At 46.6% G+C, this 13,803-nt stretch overlaps 1 protein-coding gene across 1 annotated transcript; it reads left to right on the forward strand.

Annotated features, from left to right (window-relative positions):
- Positions 1 to 337: 337 nt before the first annotated feature.
- On the forward strand, positions 338 to 9,854 carry arhgap35b (Rho GTPase activating protein 35b). The gene is made up of 7 exons (XM_083697305.1): positions 338 to 864; positions 2,804 to 6,742; positions 7,173 to 7,314; positions 7,803 to 7,880; positions 8,129 to 8,260; positions 8,578 to 8,683; positions 8,819 to 9,854. Exons 2-7 carry the CDS (start codon positions 3,020 to 3,022, stop codon positions 9,228 to 9,230), a joined length of 4,593 nt encoding a protein of 1,530 aa, XP_083553431.1. The 5' UTR covers positions 338 to 864; positions 2,804 to 3,019; the 3' UTR covers positions 9,231 to 9,854.
- The last annotated feature ends 3,949 nt before the right edge of the window (positions 9,855 to 13,803 follow it).

A 13,803-nucleotide genomic window follows, 5' to 3' on the forward strand; every position in this document is an offset into this window, starting at 1 on the left:
TAGCCTAGACCATTTGTCCAAACAAAAGACAGTCTATTGATCATTGACATTTGATGTGTAGAAAGATCAGCATATCGATATGAAGAAAAGTGGCCTATTCCTGTTACATAAATACATCATAGCAATCATGTCAGTTTGATATTTTAAGTCATTTTAGCAGCGCTGATGTGATGGTGACTGCGCTTGTCGGCATGACAGCAGCGTCTCGCCTTTGTAAATACGTGCTGCAGTTGTGTGTGTGCGCCGCTGGGCGAGTCTCCGCCGCTTCTGTCTCCGTAGCTCCTTTTTTCAGAGAAAAGAAGAGGGGAATTAGGTCCGAGAGGAGGGCCGCCGCCATTATTGGGAAGCTGGAAAAAAAAATCACTTTCTCACACGCAATCTCTTGTTAAATTGATAAGGACATTACCAATTTGTTACATTGAGCTTATTTAAACGAAACACTGTACAGCAATTGCAGCAGACTCGGCCGGTGTCCCGTGCATGATCGATCCAGCATTATGTAGGCACAACAATGGACATAATAATTGGTCAAAAGCAACGTGGTGAACCAAGGAGAAGACTGTGAAACAAGCCTTATACGCCTTTATTTTTTAAGAGGAGAGAAAAATAACAAAACTGTGGAATATCATTGTTTTAACCTTTGTAGTTTTATCTCAAAGAAAACGATCAGATCAGTGGTAAAGAAAACCGTCGAAATGCGGCCATAGACAAACAATCTCTCTACGTATCGATTATAGCCCTATGATTTGTGTTTTTTGAAAATCGGAAGATCAACATTATTTTTGTTTCTTTATGCCCATGCATATCAGGCGGCGAGGGCTGCGGCAAGCGCTGGCCTGACAGATGTAACGGGAGAAAGCGATGGTATGTATGCACTTTCTCCCCATTTCAATCTGAAACATTGTAACAATGGGAATGTAACAACTAGACATCCTGATTTATAATTGGCTCATTCTGATCAGTTGTCAATCATTGAGAGTAGGCTGTAGGGTAAGTGAAAATGGGTTTAGAAATGTGAGGTGAATGGGTTTAGTTACGAGTCTGCAATTTCATTCTGTGGACTAGAGGCCTGGCGTGGCCAGTTCTTTCCACGAAAATTCAGTCCAAAGCCTTTGTTAATCCATTGCTTTATTTATTCGGGATTGGAACCCGGTAAATGGGTTAATTTGATCAATATGGAACCATATATCTGTCTTTGTGCATGAAGAAAGCGATGGATCTTTGTTATCGGGGGCGAGGGAAGTGACTTGCTTGTTTTCATTCCCAAATAACTATTTGCCCGTTCAATTTGGTTGTCAGGCCTAGCTCAGCTGAGCACTATGGACTGCCCACTGTGCCTTGGTCAGGCAGAGATATAGACGTTTCAAATGCAGAATAAAATGTGTGAGTTTAACATGACTATTATGATTTCAAATGACCTATATTGTCAACTATACTGATCTAAGGTTTTAATCAACAATAGCATACTCGTTTTCGCATTGACAGTAATTATAGGCTATAATTGATAGATGCATGATGAACACATTTGCATGAGAGAGAATCTGGTTTGTTCTTCTTCTGGTTGTACTTTGTGTATCCTCATGTCACACAGTGGGTTTCCCTGGTCATGCATCAGTTGTGGTGGTTATATTAAGCATCTCTATACGCCCCCCGGCCCATCCTCATTGTAACAAATGTGCTGCTTGGCACATTTGTGCCAACTTTGGTGCTAGGCAACTGCAGACCACCCAAAATCAAAACTTGATTCAAACCCCTCATCGTATTTTTAGGCAATTCTGCTACTTTTGCTGATACTATAGGTACTGGGTGGATTGAGTTGACTGTGGGGTATCACTCATTGGGGATCATCTGTGTGTCTTGCAGGTATTTTATCTGTTGTTTCTCTTTGTATGGCAACAGCAGAAATCAGCAATAAAGAGTATTCAAATCAGAATACTTAGAATAGTCTTCTGACAGTTTTTTTGCCCCTGTGTTTTGGTGTAGTCATGATCAAGGCAATAGTCAAGAGCATAGATCACTAATAGTGACCACTAAAAGCTTAGGTTGGCAAGGAAACCAACACCACTGCCCAGCCCTTTGTCAGAGGAGGTCCTTGGCCTCACTCAAGATGGAGAACGTATCCTGCATAGTTATGAGACACAGAGACCATCCCCTCAATGCTCTTGGCCCAGCTACTGTAGGATGGGATACCAATTAGTGTGAAGAGTGCCTCTCCTCTTCCTCCCCCTCCCTTCCCTACTCACGCTACAAAACCTGCCAGGTCATGAGTAGGCAGAAAAAGATAGCTCTGGCCAGAAGCACAGAGCAGCCATATGGCTAGGAAAGTGAACTGCTAGCCAGCAGGTTAATGGTCACAATCCCAAGGGCATGGGGCTAATGTGCCCCTGAGAATGGTCCACTTAACATGACTTACCTTAATGACTAGCTACATGAATGGAATGGTAAGTCACATGATGTATTGCAGTAAGTGTGATCCTATGTGGGCCTGTCACACAGTTGCCTACATGTGATAAACTTGTCATTGAGTTGAAGGTTAGTACTTGTCAGGACCCATGATTAGTACTTGTGAAGACAAATGGCTGAGAGGTTCAGAACAGTCCGGACTCTAGTTAAAAGTCCAGCCTAGATTGTTATATGTGTAGACATTGACTAAGAGATCCTGTCATTTAATGGGAAATTATCCCTTGTCCTTTCTTTTGATCACTGTCATTTATGCAAATGTTACCAGAGGAGAACTAAAACTTTTCCCATAAGTGAAGATTTTACCTAATGTTTCATTTTTTGTTTTTTTTTGTTTTGACAGGGTCAGATCCACATTAGAAATGACTGAGAGAGGCCTCTGCTTTTGCTGAACCACTACACTGCTGTTGATAAAACATGGAGCTCACTAAAGGACATTCAAACTCCTAAACTTCATTCCTCCCTGATCCTCATTGTACATCAGCCACTTTATGGACACACATCCAGGTGTACTCCCCAATCTAGTGGCTTTTTATGGCAGGATGAGTGTCAGCAGACGATGATGATGGCAAAAAAGCAAGATGCTCGGTCACCCACATACAACCTTATTGTGGTGGGTTTGTCAGGGACAGAAAAAGAAAAAGGGCAGTGTGGGGTGGGTAAGTCCTGCCTATGTAATCGCTTTGTGCGACCCAGTGCTGATGACTTCTATCTGGACCACACGTCAGTGCTGAGCACCAGTGACTTTGGGGGCAGAGTGGTAAACAATGACCATTTCCTGTTCTGGGGTGAGGTGGGGCGGGTAATGGAGGAGGGGCCGGAGTGCAGGATGCATGTGGTGGAGCAGACAGAGTTCATCGATGACCAGACATTTCAACCACACCGCAGCACTGCCATGCAGCCCTACATCAAAAGGGCGGCCTCCACGAAGCTGGCCTCAGCAGAGAAGCTCATGTACTTCTGCACGGACCAGCTTGGGCTGGAGCAGGACTTTGAGCAGAAGCAGATGCCCGAGGGTAAGATACAGGTTGATGGATTCCTGCTATGCGTTGATGTCAGCAGGGGCATGAATCGCAACTTTGATGACCAGTTGAAGTTTGTCACTAACCTTTATGGTCAGCTGAGCAAGACAAAGAAGCCCATTGTGCTGGTTCTTACCAAGTGCGATGAGGGAGTTGAACGCTACATCAAAGATTCACACACCTTTGCCATCACTAAAAAGAGTCTTCCGGTGGTGGAGACATCTGCACGCTCTAATATCAATGTTGACCTAGCCTTCCTTACTTTGGTGCAACTCCTTGATAAGGGTAGGGGCAAGCCCAAGATCATTCCTTACTTCGAGGCTCTCAAGCTCCAGAGTCAGCAGATAGCTTCTGCCAAGGACCGCTATGAATGGCTAGTGAACCGTATCGTGAAGAACCACAATGAAACCTGGCTCAACACCAGTCGACGCATGAACACCTCAACAGAGTTCAAGGAATATGTCTTTTTGGAGGGCACTGCAAAATGCAAAAAGCTCTTCCAGCAGCATGTTTACCGTCTGAAGCAGGAGCATATCGAGAGGCGTCGAAAAATCTACCTGAGCACTCTTCCTCTAGCACTTAGCGCTTTGGTGCCTGACCTGGATGAGATTGACCAGCTGAGCTGGTCTGGGGTACAGAAGGTCTTGGAGTCCAAACAGCACTTTGCCCACTGGTTTGTAGTTCTGGAGGACTCCCCATGGGAGGACACATCTCACATAGACAATATGGAGGATGAGCGTATTCCCTCGGACCTATTGGAGACGTCAGCTGCGGAGACCATATTCGATGCCCACCTGGAGCATCTGCGTAACGAGTGCAAACGAGCAGAGATGAGGCAGGAGTTTAAGCAGAAGCTGGCCTCCTCACCCTTTGTGACACCTGGCAAGCCCTGGGAAGAGGCCCGCAGCTTCATCATGAATGAAGACTTCTACCAGTGGCTAGAGGAACCAGAGTACCTAGACCTGTACAACCGCCACCAAAAAGAGATCATTGACCACGCTAAAGAGGACTTCCAAGAGCTCCTGCTGGAGTACTCTGAGCTTTTCTATGAGCTTGAGGTGGACGCCAAGCCAAGCAAGGAGAAAATGGGGGCCATTCAGGAGTTATTGGGGGAGGAGCAGAGGTTCAAGGCTTTGCAGAAACTTCCGGCTGAGAGGGATGCTCTGGTGTTGAAGCATATCCACTTTGTCTACCACCCCACCAAGGAGACCTGCCCCAGCAGCCCACAGTGTGGTGACTTCAAGATTGAGCAGCTCCTAGCCTCACGCTTCCCTACATGCTACCCCTTTTTTGATGTGAAAGCACATTTTGGGGATATCAAGGCTGACAGAATCAACCTTGTGATACTAGGCAAAGATGGACTAGCCAGGGAATTTGCCAATGAGATTAGGGCTCTCTGCACCAATGATGACAGGTACGTGCTGGATGGGAAGATGTACGAGCTGACACTGCGACCCATCGAGGGCAATGTACGACTTCCTGTGAACTCCTTTCACACGCCTACATTCACCCCTCACGGATGCATGTGTCTATATAATTCAAAAGAGTCCCTAACTTATGTTGTAGAAAGCATTGAGAGATTGAGAGAGTCAACGCTTGGTAGAAGGGACAGCCAGCTAGCTCAGCTTTCAACGTCTCTTCTCTTAGTCACTAAAAGGGGAGTTGGGACCTATGCAGATATTGGGGGAGAAACTGCTTTAGGCCTGATAACACAGGGACAGCAGGTAGCAAGGAGGCTGCAGTGTAACTTCTTAGATCCTGCCTCCCCTGGTGTGGGTTACGGTCATAATGTGAATGAGACTCAAATTAACCAGGTTTTGAGGGGTCTCCTGGACTCTAGGAGGAGCACATCCTTTAGTAGCAGCTCCCCACCCATGCCCCCTCAACCACCAGGCCTCAGAGACTCTCCTCACCAGCCTAGCCCAGAGGCAGACATCCGCATCGTCATGTGCTTGATGTGTGGAGATTCTTACGATGTTGAACAGCTCCTCTCCCCATTCCTGCTGCCTCAGCACTGCAGGCCAACATCCAACAGTGGAACCTCGGTGATATTGGAGCAGACAGTATGTGGTCACAAGCAGGTAATCGAACTCTCCCTGCTCTCCTACCATGCCTCCTTCTCCTTGAGGAAGAGCAGATTAGTGCACGGGTACATAGCTGTGTACTCTGCCCGCCGCAAGGCCTCCCTCGAGACCCTGTGTGCCTTCTTGTGTGAGGTCCAGGACATCATCCCAGTGCAGCTGTTGGCAGTAGGGGATAGCCAGGTGGAGCTGACTGACAGCGAGGCTGCCCGTGAGCAGTTGGTCCAGGGGGAGGAGCTGGCCCATGAGATTGAGGGCCGCTTTAACAGTGTGGTGTGTGGGTCTGGAGGGGTGGTCGGCGGCCTGCACAGGATAGAAATGTTTAATTCCTTCCTGATGGAGGTGGTGGAGAAGCGTAACATCGTGGAGGCTACGCACATGTATGATAATGTGGCGGAGGCGTGCACCAATGAGACTGTTTACTCCCCACGCTGTAGCTCACCCAGTCCCGTCACCATGTTCTTAGACTCAGAAGATGATGTGGAGCCATCACCACCCTACTATGATGGCACACTCACCTCCCATGGTGGGGGGTTCAGTATCCCTGACCTGGACTCCAGTGACGTCTCAGTCATCTCTGACATCAGCTCCTTTGAAAACAAGCTCAACAACAAGGTTCCTCCCCAGGTGCGGCCCAAGCCCACCGTCACCTTTGACTTCCGAAAGGTGGGCCGTAACCCATACACAGACACGGTAGGCCATCGTCGATCTCTACCCTCTGCTGTGACCTGGGTACCAGGTGGAGATGGAGGTTATGACCCCTCAGACTATGCTGAGCCAATGGACGCCGTGTCCAAACCCCGCCCAAGCAACGAAGAGATCATCTACTCTGTACCCCACGACAGCACACAGGGCAAGATCATCACCATCCGCAACGCCAACAGGATGCACTCCAATGGCAATGGCTCTGACAGCGAGGCAGACAGCAGCTCCCTGGAACGCCGGAGGAAGTTCTCGGCGGCGGGGGTGAAACCTCGGCTCTACCGCGACCGCTCCAAGCGCCTGGGGAAATTCAGCAGCTTCCGCACCAGCTTCATCGGCAGTGATGACGAGATGGGGGCCCTGCCAAAGACCAAGGAGGATGAGTTTGGAACCCTGAAAGGAGACAGTCTGGTCAATGAGGAGGGTGAGGACCCCAAAAAGAGGAACATTCTGAAGAGCCTGCGGCGAACTGCCAAGGTATGTTTGCCACAGATGCGTCCTCTTAACTGCTAATCAGTAAACTATTCTTTTTTATCTTTAGAAAAATTGCTTGCAAGCCTTTATAGCTATTATAGACTTGGTTACACTTTATCCTTTTGATCCTTTTTGATGGTTTTGTGTTAAAACAATAAGCAATTACCTATCCCTGCAAAACTCAATATGCTCACAAGCTATTTGTGCCTCTTTGTGTGAGTCAAGTTGTGTGGGAAGAACTTCAGAAGAAAGCACTCATTCACTGAGTATTTCAAGAGTGAGAGAAACACACTTGATGAGGCAGTTCTTGTTGCTGATGCTGAACGGCAATACATACTGTTACAACCTTGTTGTGCCAGCTACAGAGAAGCAGTGTTAAGATGACTAAAATATTTTATCCTTACAATTGACAATTAAATGTTAACATTTCCAGAAAACAAGACCAAAGCCCCGACCCTCCATTGCCAAGCCCCTGGAGAGCAGTTACTTTGGGGTACCACTAGTGAACGTGGTTTCCCCAGACAGACCAATCCCACTCTTTATTGACAAGTGTGTCCGGTTCATTGAGACCACAGGTAAGTCACCATTTTCTGTGTGCGTGCATGTGTGTGATTGGGTGGGGGTGGGAGTGATGTTCTTTGAATTGTATCCTGTGGGAAATGTATAAACAGTCTTGTCTGTTGATAAAGGCTTTACTAAGAGGTTGGCCAGCTTTGCTGATGGATGCAGTCATTACTGTCGTCCGTCACCATGATTTTTTACTAACATTTATTCTAGAGGAAGGTTTTACTTTCAGTGTATAATGTGATTGTTACAAGTGCATTCAAGTAAGAAGGCTGTAAGGCATTCTGAATAAGACTGTCTGCGAAATGACTACAATGTAATGCGAATGTATTATGATTGCTTTTCTTCCCTCAAATGCATTCAGTGATCAACGCTGTGCCAGTATTCTAATTGGCTGTACCATTTGTATTGTGTCATCCGTTTCCAATAGGGCTGATCTAATGAAGCGTTCATCCTTGTTTCTATCTTTGTCTCTCTCTGTCTGTCTGTCTTTCGGCAGGGCTGAACACAGAGGGCCTGTACCGGGTGAGCGGGAACAAGTCTGAGATGGAGAGCATGCAGAGGCAGTTTGACCAGGGTGAGTCAGCTAAGCCTGTCTGGTCTTAAACAATATACCAGCCCCATGAAGGGACATCATATACACCAGACTGCCCCCATGCCTTCAGATAGTTGGTGTTAGTTGTTATGTGGCTCACTAATCAATATATAGACACATGACCCGTCGTTGCAGAGGAAGTTATGACGTACAACAAAATGTGTTATATATTTAGCGCAATGCTGACTGTTTCTGTTCTCACCCCCCCCCCCCCCCCTTTCTATTTGCAGATCATGGGCTTGACTTGGTGGAGAAGGACTTCTCTATAAACACAGTGGCGGGGGCCTTGAAGAGCTTCTTCTCTGAGCTGCCCGAGCCCCTGGTGCCCTGCATTCTGCAGGTGGAACTGCTGGAGGCCTTCAGTAAGACATGACAGGGTGGTGGTGGTGGGGGGGGGGTGGGGTGTGGGGGGGCGGGGTGTGGGGGGGCAGGCAGGCAGTGTAAGGTTGTTACCTGGGGAGGTCTTTTGGTCTTTTGGGAGGTGTGTGGGATGGGGAAAGGTCTATTCTGCTCTATCAGGTTTTTGTCCATGTGTAAATGATTGTTCCATGGTATCATTCATGGAACATTATCACAGAATAAGGAGGTGTGTGTGTGTACTTGCTGAGACAAAATGACAGTGTTGATATAATCTGAGTCACAGCACTGACCCTCCCCCCTCTTGTCTGTCTGTGCTCAGAGATCAACGACAGGGAACAGAGGCTGTACACCATGAAGGATGTGTTGAGGAAGTTCCCCAGGGAGAATTATGACAGCTTTAAATTTGTCATGAGCCACTTACACAAGTGAGTATAGCCAGAGTGCACAACTGTTCCATTGAATGACCTTTTCTTGAAGCATTGTGGTTGAAACCATTTTAGTGCTGTTGTGGTTTGTGTTTGTTGCCATGGTAGATGGGAGTTTGTTTGTGTCTTTGACAGGGTGAGCCAGATGCACAGGTTGAACCTGATGACCAGTGAGAACCTCTCCATCTGTTTCTGGCCAACGCTCATGAGACCTGACTTCACCACCATGGACGCCCTGACCGCCACCCGCACCTACCAGACAATCATCGAGTCCTTCATCCACCAGTGTGCTTTCTTCTTCTACAACCAGCCCTTCCTTGACTCTCCTACCGGCCTGGCTGGCCTCCCCGCCTCCCCCACCACCACCCTCACTGGGGGCTCTGCCTACTCCTGCTACCGCTCCTCTCCTCCCCCAAACACCACGCACTTCAGCCCTTTGCAGCAGTCTCCCCCCACCACCCCCCAGTCCCCCCTGTCGTCCCTTTTGCCCCCCCTCCACCAACACCCCCACTCCCACCACGCCCCCGCTGAGCAAGAGACACTGTGAGAGACACTGAGCCGGAGCACACAAGCCCATGATGCTGGACCTTAGTCACTTACTAACAAACACACACACACACACACACACACACACACACACACACACACACACACACTCTACATCATACAGTCACTGATAACATAGGTAGCAGAGAAAGGAGTCAAGGAACGTATGAAACTCGCCACTTACCCAACTTGCCACTTGTAAACACCATGCTGTTGCCCCTGACACCTGTGTGCCAGTGCAGATCACCATGATGACTCCTTCCTCTGCCCTTTACCCCCTGATAACCTGGAATTGGACGTTAGGACACCCACAGGAAAGGGGGCACGGGGGTCATTGTTACAGTAAGCATCTCTCTGCCAACCTTTTCTTACCCTAACACTACGAAAAAAGTCCAAGCCTCCATGTCAAGCTGGAAGATATGATTTGTGCCGACCTTGTTTTTTATTTGTGTATAATAGTTTGATATGTGTTTTGTTGATGAAAGTAGCCACTGGATGTATGGACTGTGCCTCTCTGATGGGTGTGTATGTGTGTATGTGTGTATGTGTGTGTGTGTGTGTGTGTGCAATCACATGCCACAGCCGTGAGAGGATCCTCCCTGTCAGCCTGTAAGATCCCTGCCTGGAGTCATTGTCCTAGGCTCTCTCTGAGGGGGCGGGCGCAGGTAGGGGGATTCTGTGGGGGTAGGGGGGCAGTTGGGGGGGAGGGGGGGCAGTTGGTGGGGGTGGGGTGGGGGGACATCCAGGGATGCACTTTAATGGTCACTATGTTGGGTTTTTTTGTTTTGAGAGGGGGTTATTGGGACAGAATGTTTTTGTGTGTTGAGTTCACAGCTCAAGCAGCCATACCCATTGCCTCTTAAGGGGCCTTGGCAGATCAAACTTTGTTTACATCAAACCCTTGTTTTTTGTATCCACGTACTTATCTGAAGCACTTTTGAATTATAGTGTTAAGTTCCATGAAATGCAACATTGATCAATTGACTTGTTTGTATAATGGGTGAGTGTGGCATTAGTGGAGACTCTTTTAACAGGATCATGTCATCAAAACAAGTGTTCTTTTGGAGGATTCAGGGCTCACCTTATTGTATAACCCCATGGAACATCTGATCTGAATACTGGTCATATTCGTCTGTCATCCAACCATGCCAGAAATAGTTTGTTCTGAGAGTGCAGGTTTGAAATAGCCTGTAGCTCATGCTCTTACACATGTCTACTGCTATCGGGTTGTGAATGTGGAACCAGATTGGTTTGAATGGTTTTGTTTAGGGAAGTGAGGTGGAGCAAGAGTCAGTAGACAGATTCTTTGAATCCAGCTGAGGAATACCCTGGGTTAGAATGACATCACTTACCATAAATGGGGGGGGGGGGATTAATGATTGAATTGGAGATGGCTTCTGGGAATGATTGAATGACACATAAGCAACGTAACTAGGAAGGGCTGAGAGAGGTGAGAGAGATAGAGATGAGTGATACCAGACCATGCCTCTATATTCACCTGCTCTACAATGCTGTATCTGGTGGCTATGGAAACCATTGCCCTATTGAGAAATGATAGGCTACTGGATGTGTTGCTGTGGGTGTCTAGCCAATTGAGATCTTTGTACTCATGTAATATTAAGGACCTTTTAACTGAGAGGGAGAGAGTGGGTATTCACAAAATGCTACTGCTGCAACTACAGTAACTACAGTATGCACCTGTGGAGATGGAACATGTGTATGGACTCACTCATGCTCAGGAATGTCTACCCAGCGGGCTTTAGTTTGGTGTTCACCTGTTGTCCTCTTTGTTGTAGAAAAAACAAACAAGCAGTACATTTAGTGGTAGGTAAGTTGAAGGAATACCCTCCCCCCACCCTCCACTGCGTTTTATGAATACGAATTTGGACTGTCCCATAAGAGTAGTTCTGTTGGCAGCCTCCGGGGATGAGTGGGTATCGGCCACGAGACATGGTAGTCCTGCATGGCTGTGTTGTTGGATGGTTCTCAGTTAGCCAGCATCTAATAGGCCAGTTAAAACGATTGGTTGTATCGAGGGTTAACTCAATACTTGGGATCACTCACTGGTACTTTAGGGATTTTCATGCTGTGTGAAACAGTCCTCTCGTGATCAATGGACTAATGCGGAGGTGACTCCCCACAGAGTCCAGGCCAGGGGCAGTACAGTATTATGGCATGCACAACAGCTGGGGAGATGGGAACAACAAACCAAACTGTCCCACTAGAATGTGACTTTGGCTCAGAGGATTTGGCTGCATCACTTCATTTTTGACACAACCTCGACAGATCTGCTGTTCAATGGAAAAAAAAAAAGAAAAAAAAAAGGCGAGAGCATACTATACTAAAATGGTTGTTTATTTGTATGTTAGGGGGTCTAACACTTTGCCCTTTAGTCAATGGTAGAAAAACATTTTTAGTGTGTATTTCAATGATTGAAAGTCCATTTTTACGATTTTGTGAATGGTTTAAGGCCACTTAAGTTTAGTGCATGATTTATGAACACGCCAAGGGAGAAGGTGCAACCACTCTCATTATTTTAAAACATAAAATTAGTGTGAGAACAAAACAATACAAACGTGAAATAGTTTAAAAGTGAAAGATGAAGTACCGTGCATCAACAGCAAACCATGGAATTTGTCTGACTGAGAATGGTGTATGAAGATGAAGGCCTTATGTGATCTGTATCATAGTTAATAAATTAAATCTTGTAAAATTGTCCTCCGACTTCCTGTGATTGTGTGTGTGTATGTGTACGATGCAGCAGACTGTCCCGCCATCCATTTTGTTGCATGATGATGATGATGATGAACATGAAAGGTATGCGATGTACTGAATGAATGTTTGTTCTCATCAATTATATATTCAACGGTCTCTCTGACTTAATGCAGCACTCGACCACTAAGGGGAGGAAGCACTTTGAGCTTGTAATAAAGTACATATGAACATGCTTGTCATGACATTGCATCTTATTTAAACCTTTAATTGATGAGAATAAGTTAATTCTAGTAAACGATAACACCCTAGTTTTTGAGGTAAGTCTCTAGAATATGAGTTCTGTGGCCATAATGAATATGATATGTAATACCACACAATTCATATTATATTCCTATCCATAATTCACAGAAATAATATAAGCTTATTGCTATGAACCTTATTGCTGAAGCTCCTTATCAGTGGGTGTAATAATTAGGCATTGGTGAAGGTACCACTGAAAAGTCATCAATAATTTACTGCCTACTTGTCATGTGTGGCTGCTCTGGGTAAATACTTTCATCACAGTGGGGATGACGTTCTGGGGAGGGTCTGTATCCATATGAACCTTCTGACGCCACCTGCTGGCTCCTCAGCTGTAATGGCATTATTAGAGATGGTCATACTCATGAGGTCACTCCTCCACAGCCTGAGGGGAACCAGTGGGTAAATGTTGCCTCTATGATATAGAATAATATGATATAATAATAAACTCCACCAAAAGTAGCAAGTATAGCACATTTAGCCATTGTTTTACCTCCAGTGTATTGAGGAGCATTGACCCAGTCTCTGTCACTAGCAGGCCCACTGTAGGCCAATAGCGAAGGGAAAGCTTGTGCATGTTAAACACGTACATACTAAAAATCATCCCAGTCCAGACTCCAGACCTAAGGCGCTGATTAGAATGTCATGCAGATGTCTCTGTTGCTAAGGAGCTTGAGAGAGAGAGAGAGTAGCATTGATTGAGTAGCATTGATTGAGTAGCATTGACCCAGTCTCTGTCACTAGCAGGCCCACTGTAGGCCAGTAGCGAAGGGAAAGCTTGTGCATGTTAAACACGTACATACTAAAAATCATCCCAGTCCGGACTCCAGACCTAAGGCGCTGATTAGAATGTCATGCAGATGTCTCTGTTGCTAAGGAGCTTGAGAGAGAGAGAGAAAGTGTGTGTGCGTGTATGTGAGTGTGTGTGTGTGTGTGTGTGTGTGTGTGTGTGTGTGTGTGCGCACGCGCGTGTGTGTGCGTGTGTGTGTGTGTTTTTTCCCATTGCCTGGGCTCTTGCTTGAGGGCCCTTCATGGCTGATGAGTCGACCTCCTAAGCATTGAGTTGAGGTGGTGTGGATTAGCAGTGCCGGTTGTGTCTCGTCTCTGTTTCTTTCTCTTCTAATTACCTGCACAGATGTATCACTGGCTTGTTTATTACAATAAAAACAGAGGCTGTTTCTTCTGTGTGGGAGAGAAGATCAGCTCTCCTGTGATCTAAATGTACATGGTGTGTGCATTGCATCAGATTAAAGTAGATATGCAGTAAGTGGCCTTTTAATACACCTGCTTTCTGTCTACCATCCCCATCTGTCTCCTTGCATGCTGTTCTTATTTCACACATTGTAAATGCCTTCCAGTTGAGCTGTATGTCATACGTGTAGGAGTACTTGTTGTTCCCAGCTGTTGGTTTGCACCAGTAGAGGCTAGTGAAGGTAGACATCAGAGTAGGAAGGGCTCACAGTCGGAGGACGGGTTCATTCTAATGCATTGAACGTTCCATGCATTACAATGAGCCCGTCCTCTGATTTCTACCTCCACCAGCCTCCTCTGGTGTACAC

This window comes from Argentina silus (assembly GCF_951799395.1).
Source record: "Argentina silus genome assembly, chromosome: 2".
Taxonomy (NCBI): domain Eukaryota; kingdom Metazoa; phylum Chordata; class Actinopteri; order Argentiniformes; family Argentinidae; genus Argentina; species Argentina silus.

Coding starts and splice junctions, on each gene's coding strand:
- arhgap35b (XM_083697305.1), top strand. CDS start 3,020: ATGATGATGGCAAAAAAGCAAGATGCTCGGTCACCCACATACAACCTT. Junction 6,743..7,172: donor GCCTGCGGCGAACTGCCAAG/GTATGTTTGCCA, acceptor TAACATTTCCAG/AAAACAAGACCAAAGCCCCG. Junction 8,261..8,577: donor GGAACTGCTGGAGGCCTTCA/GTAAGACATGAC, acceptor GTCTGTGCTCAG/AGATCAACGACAGGGAACAG.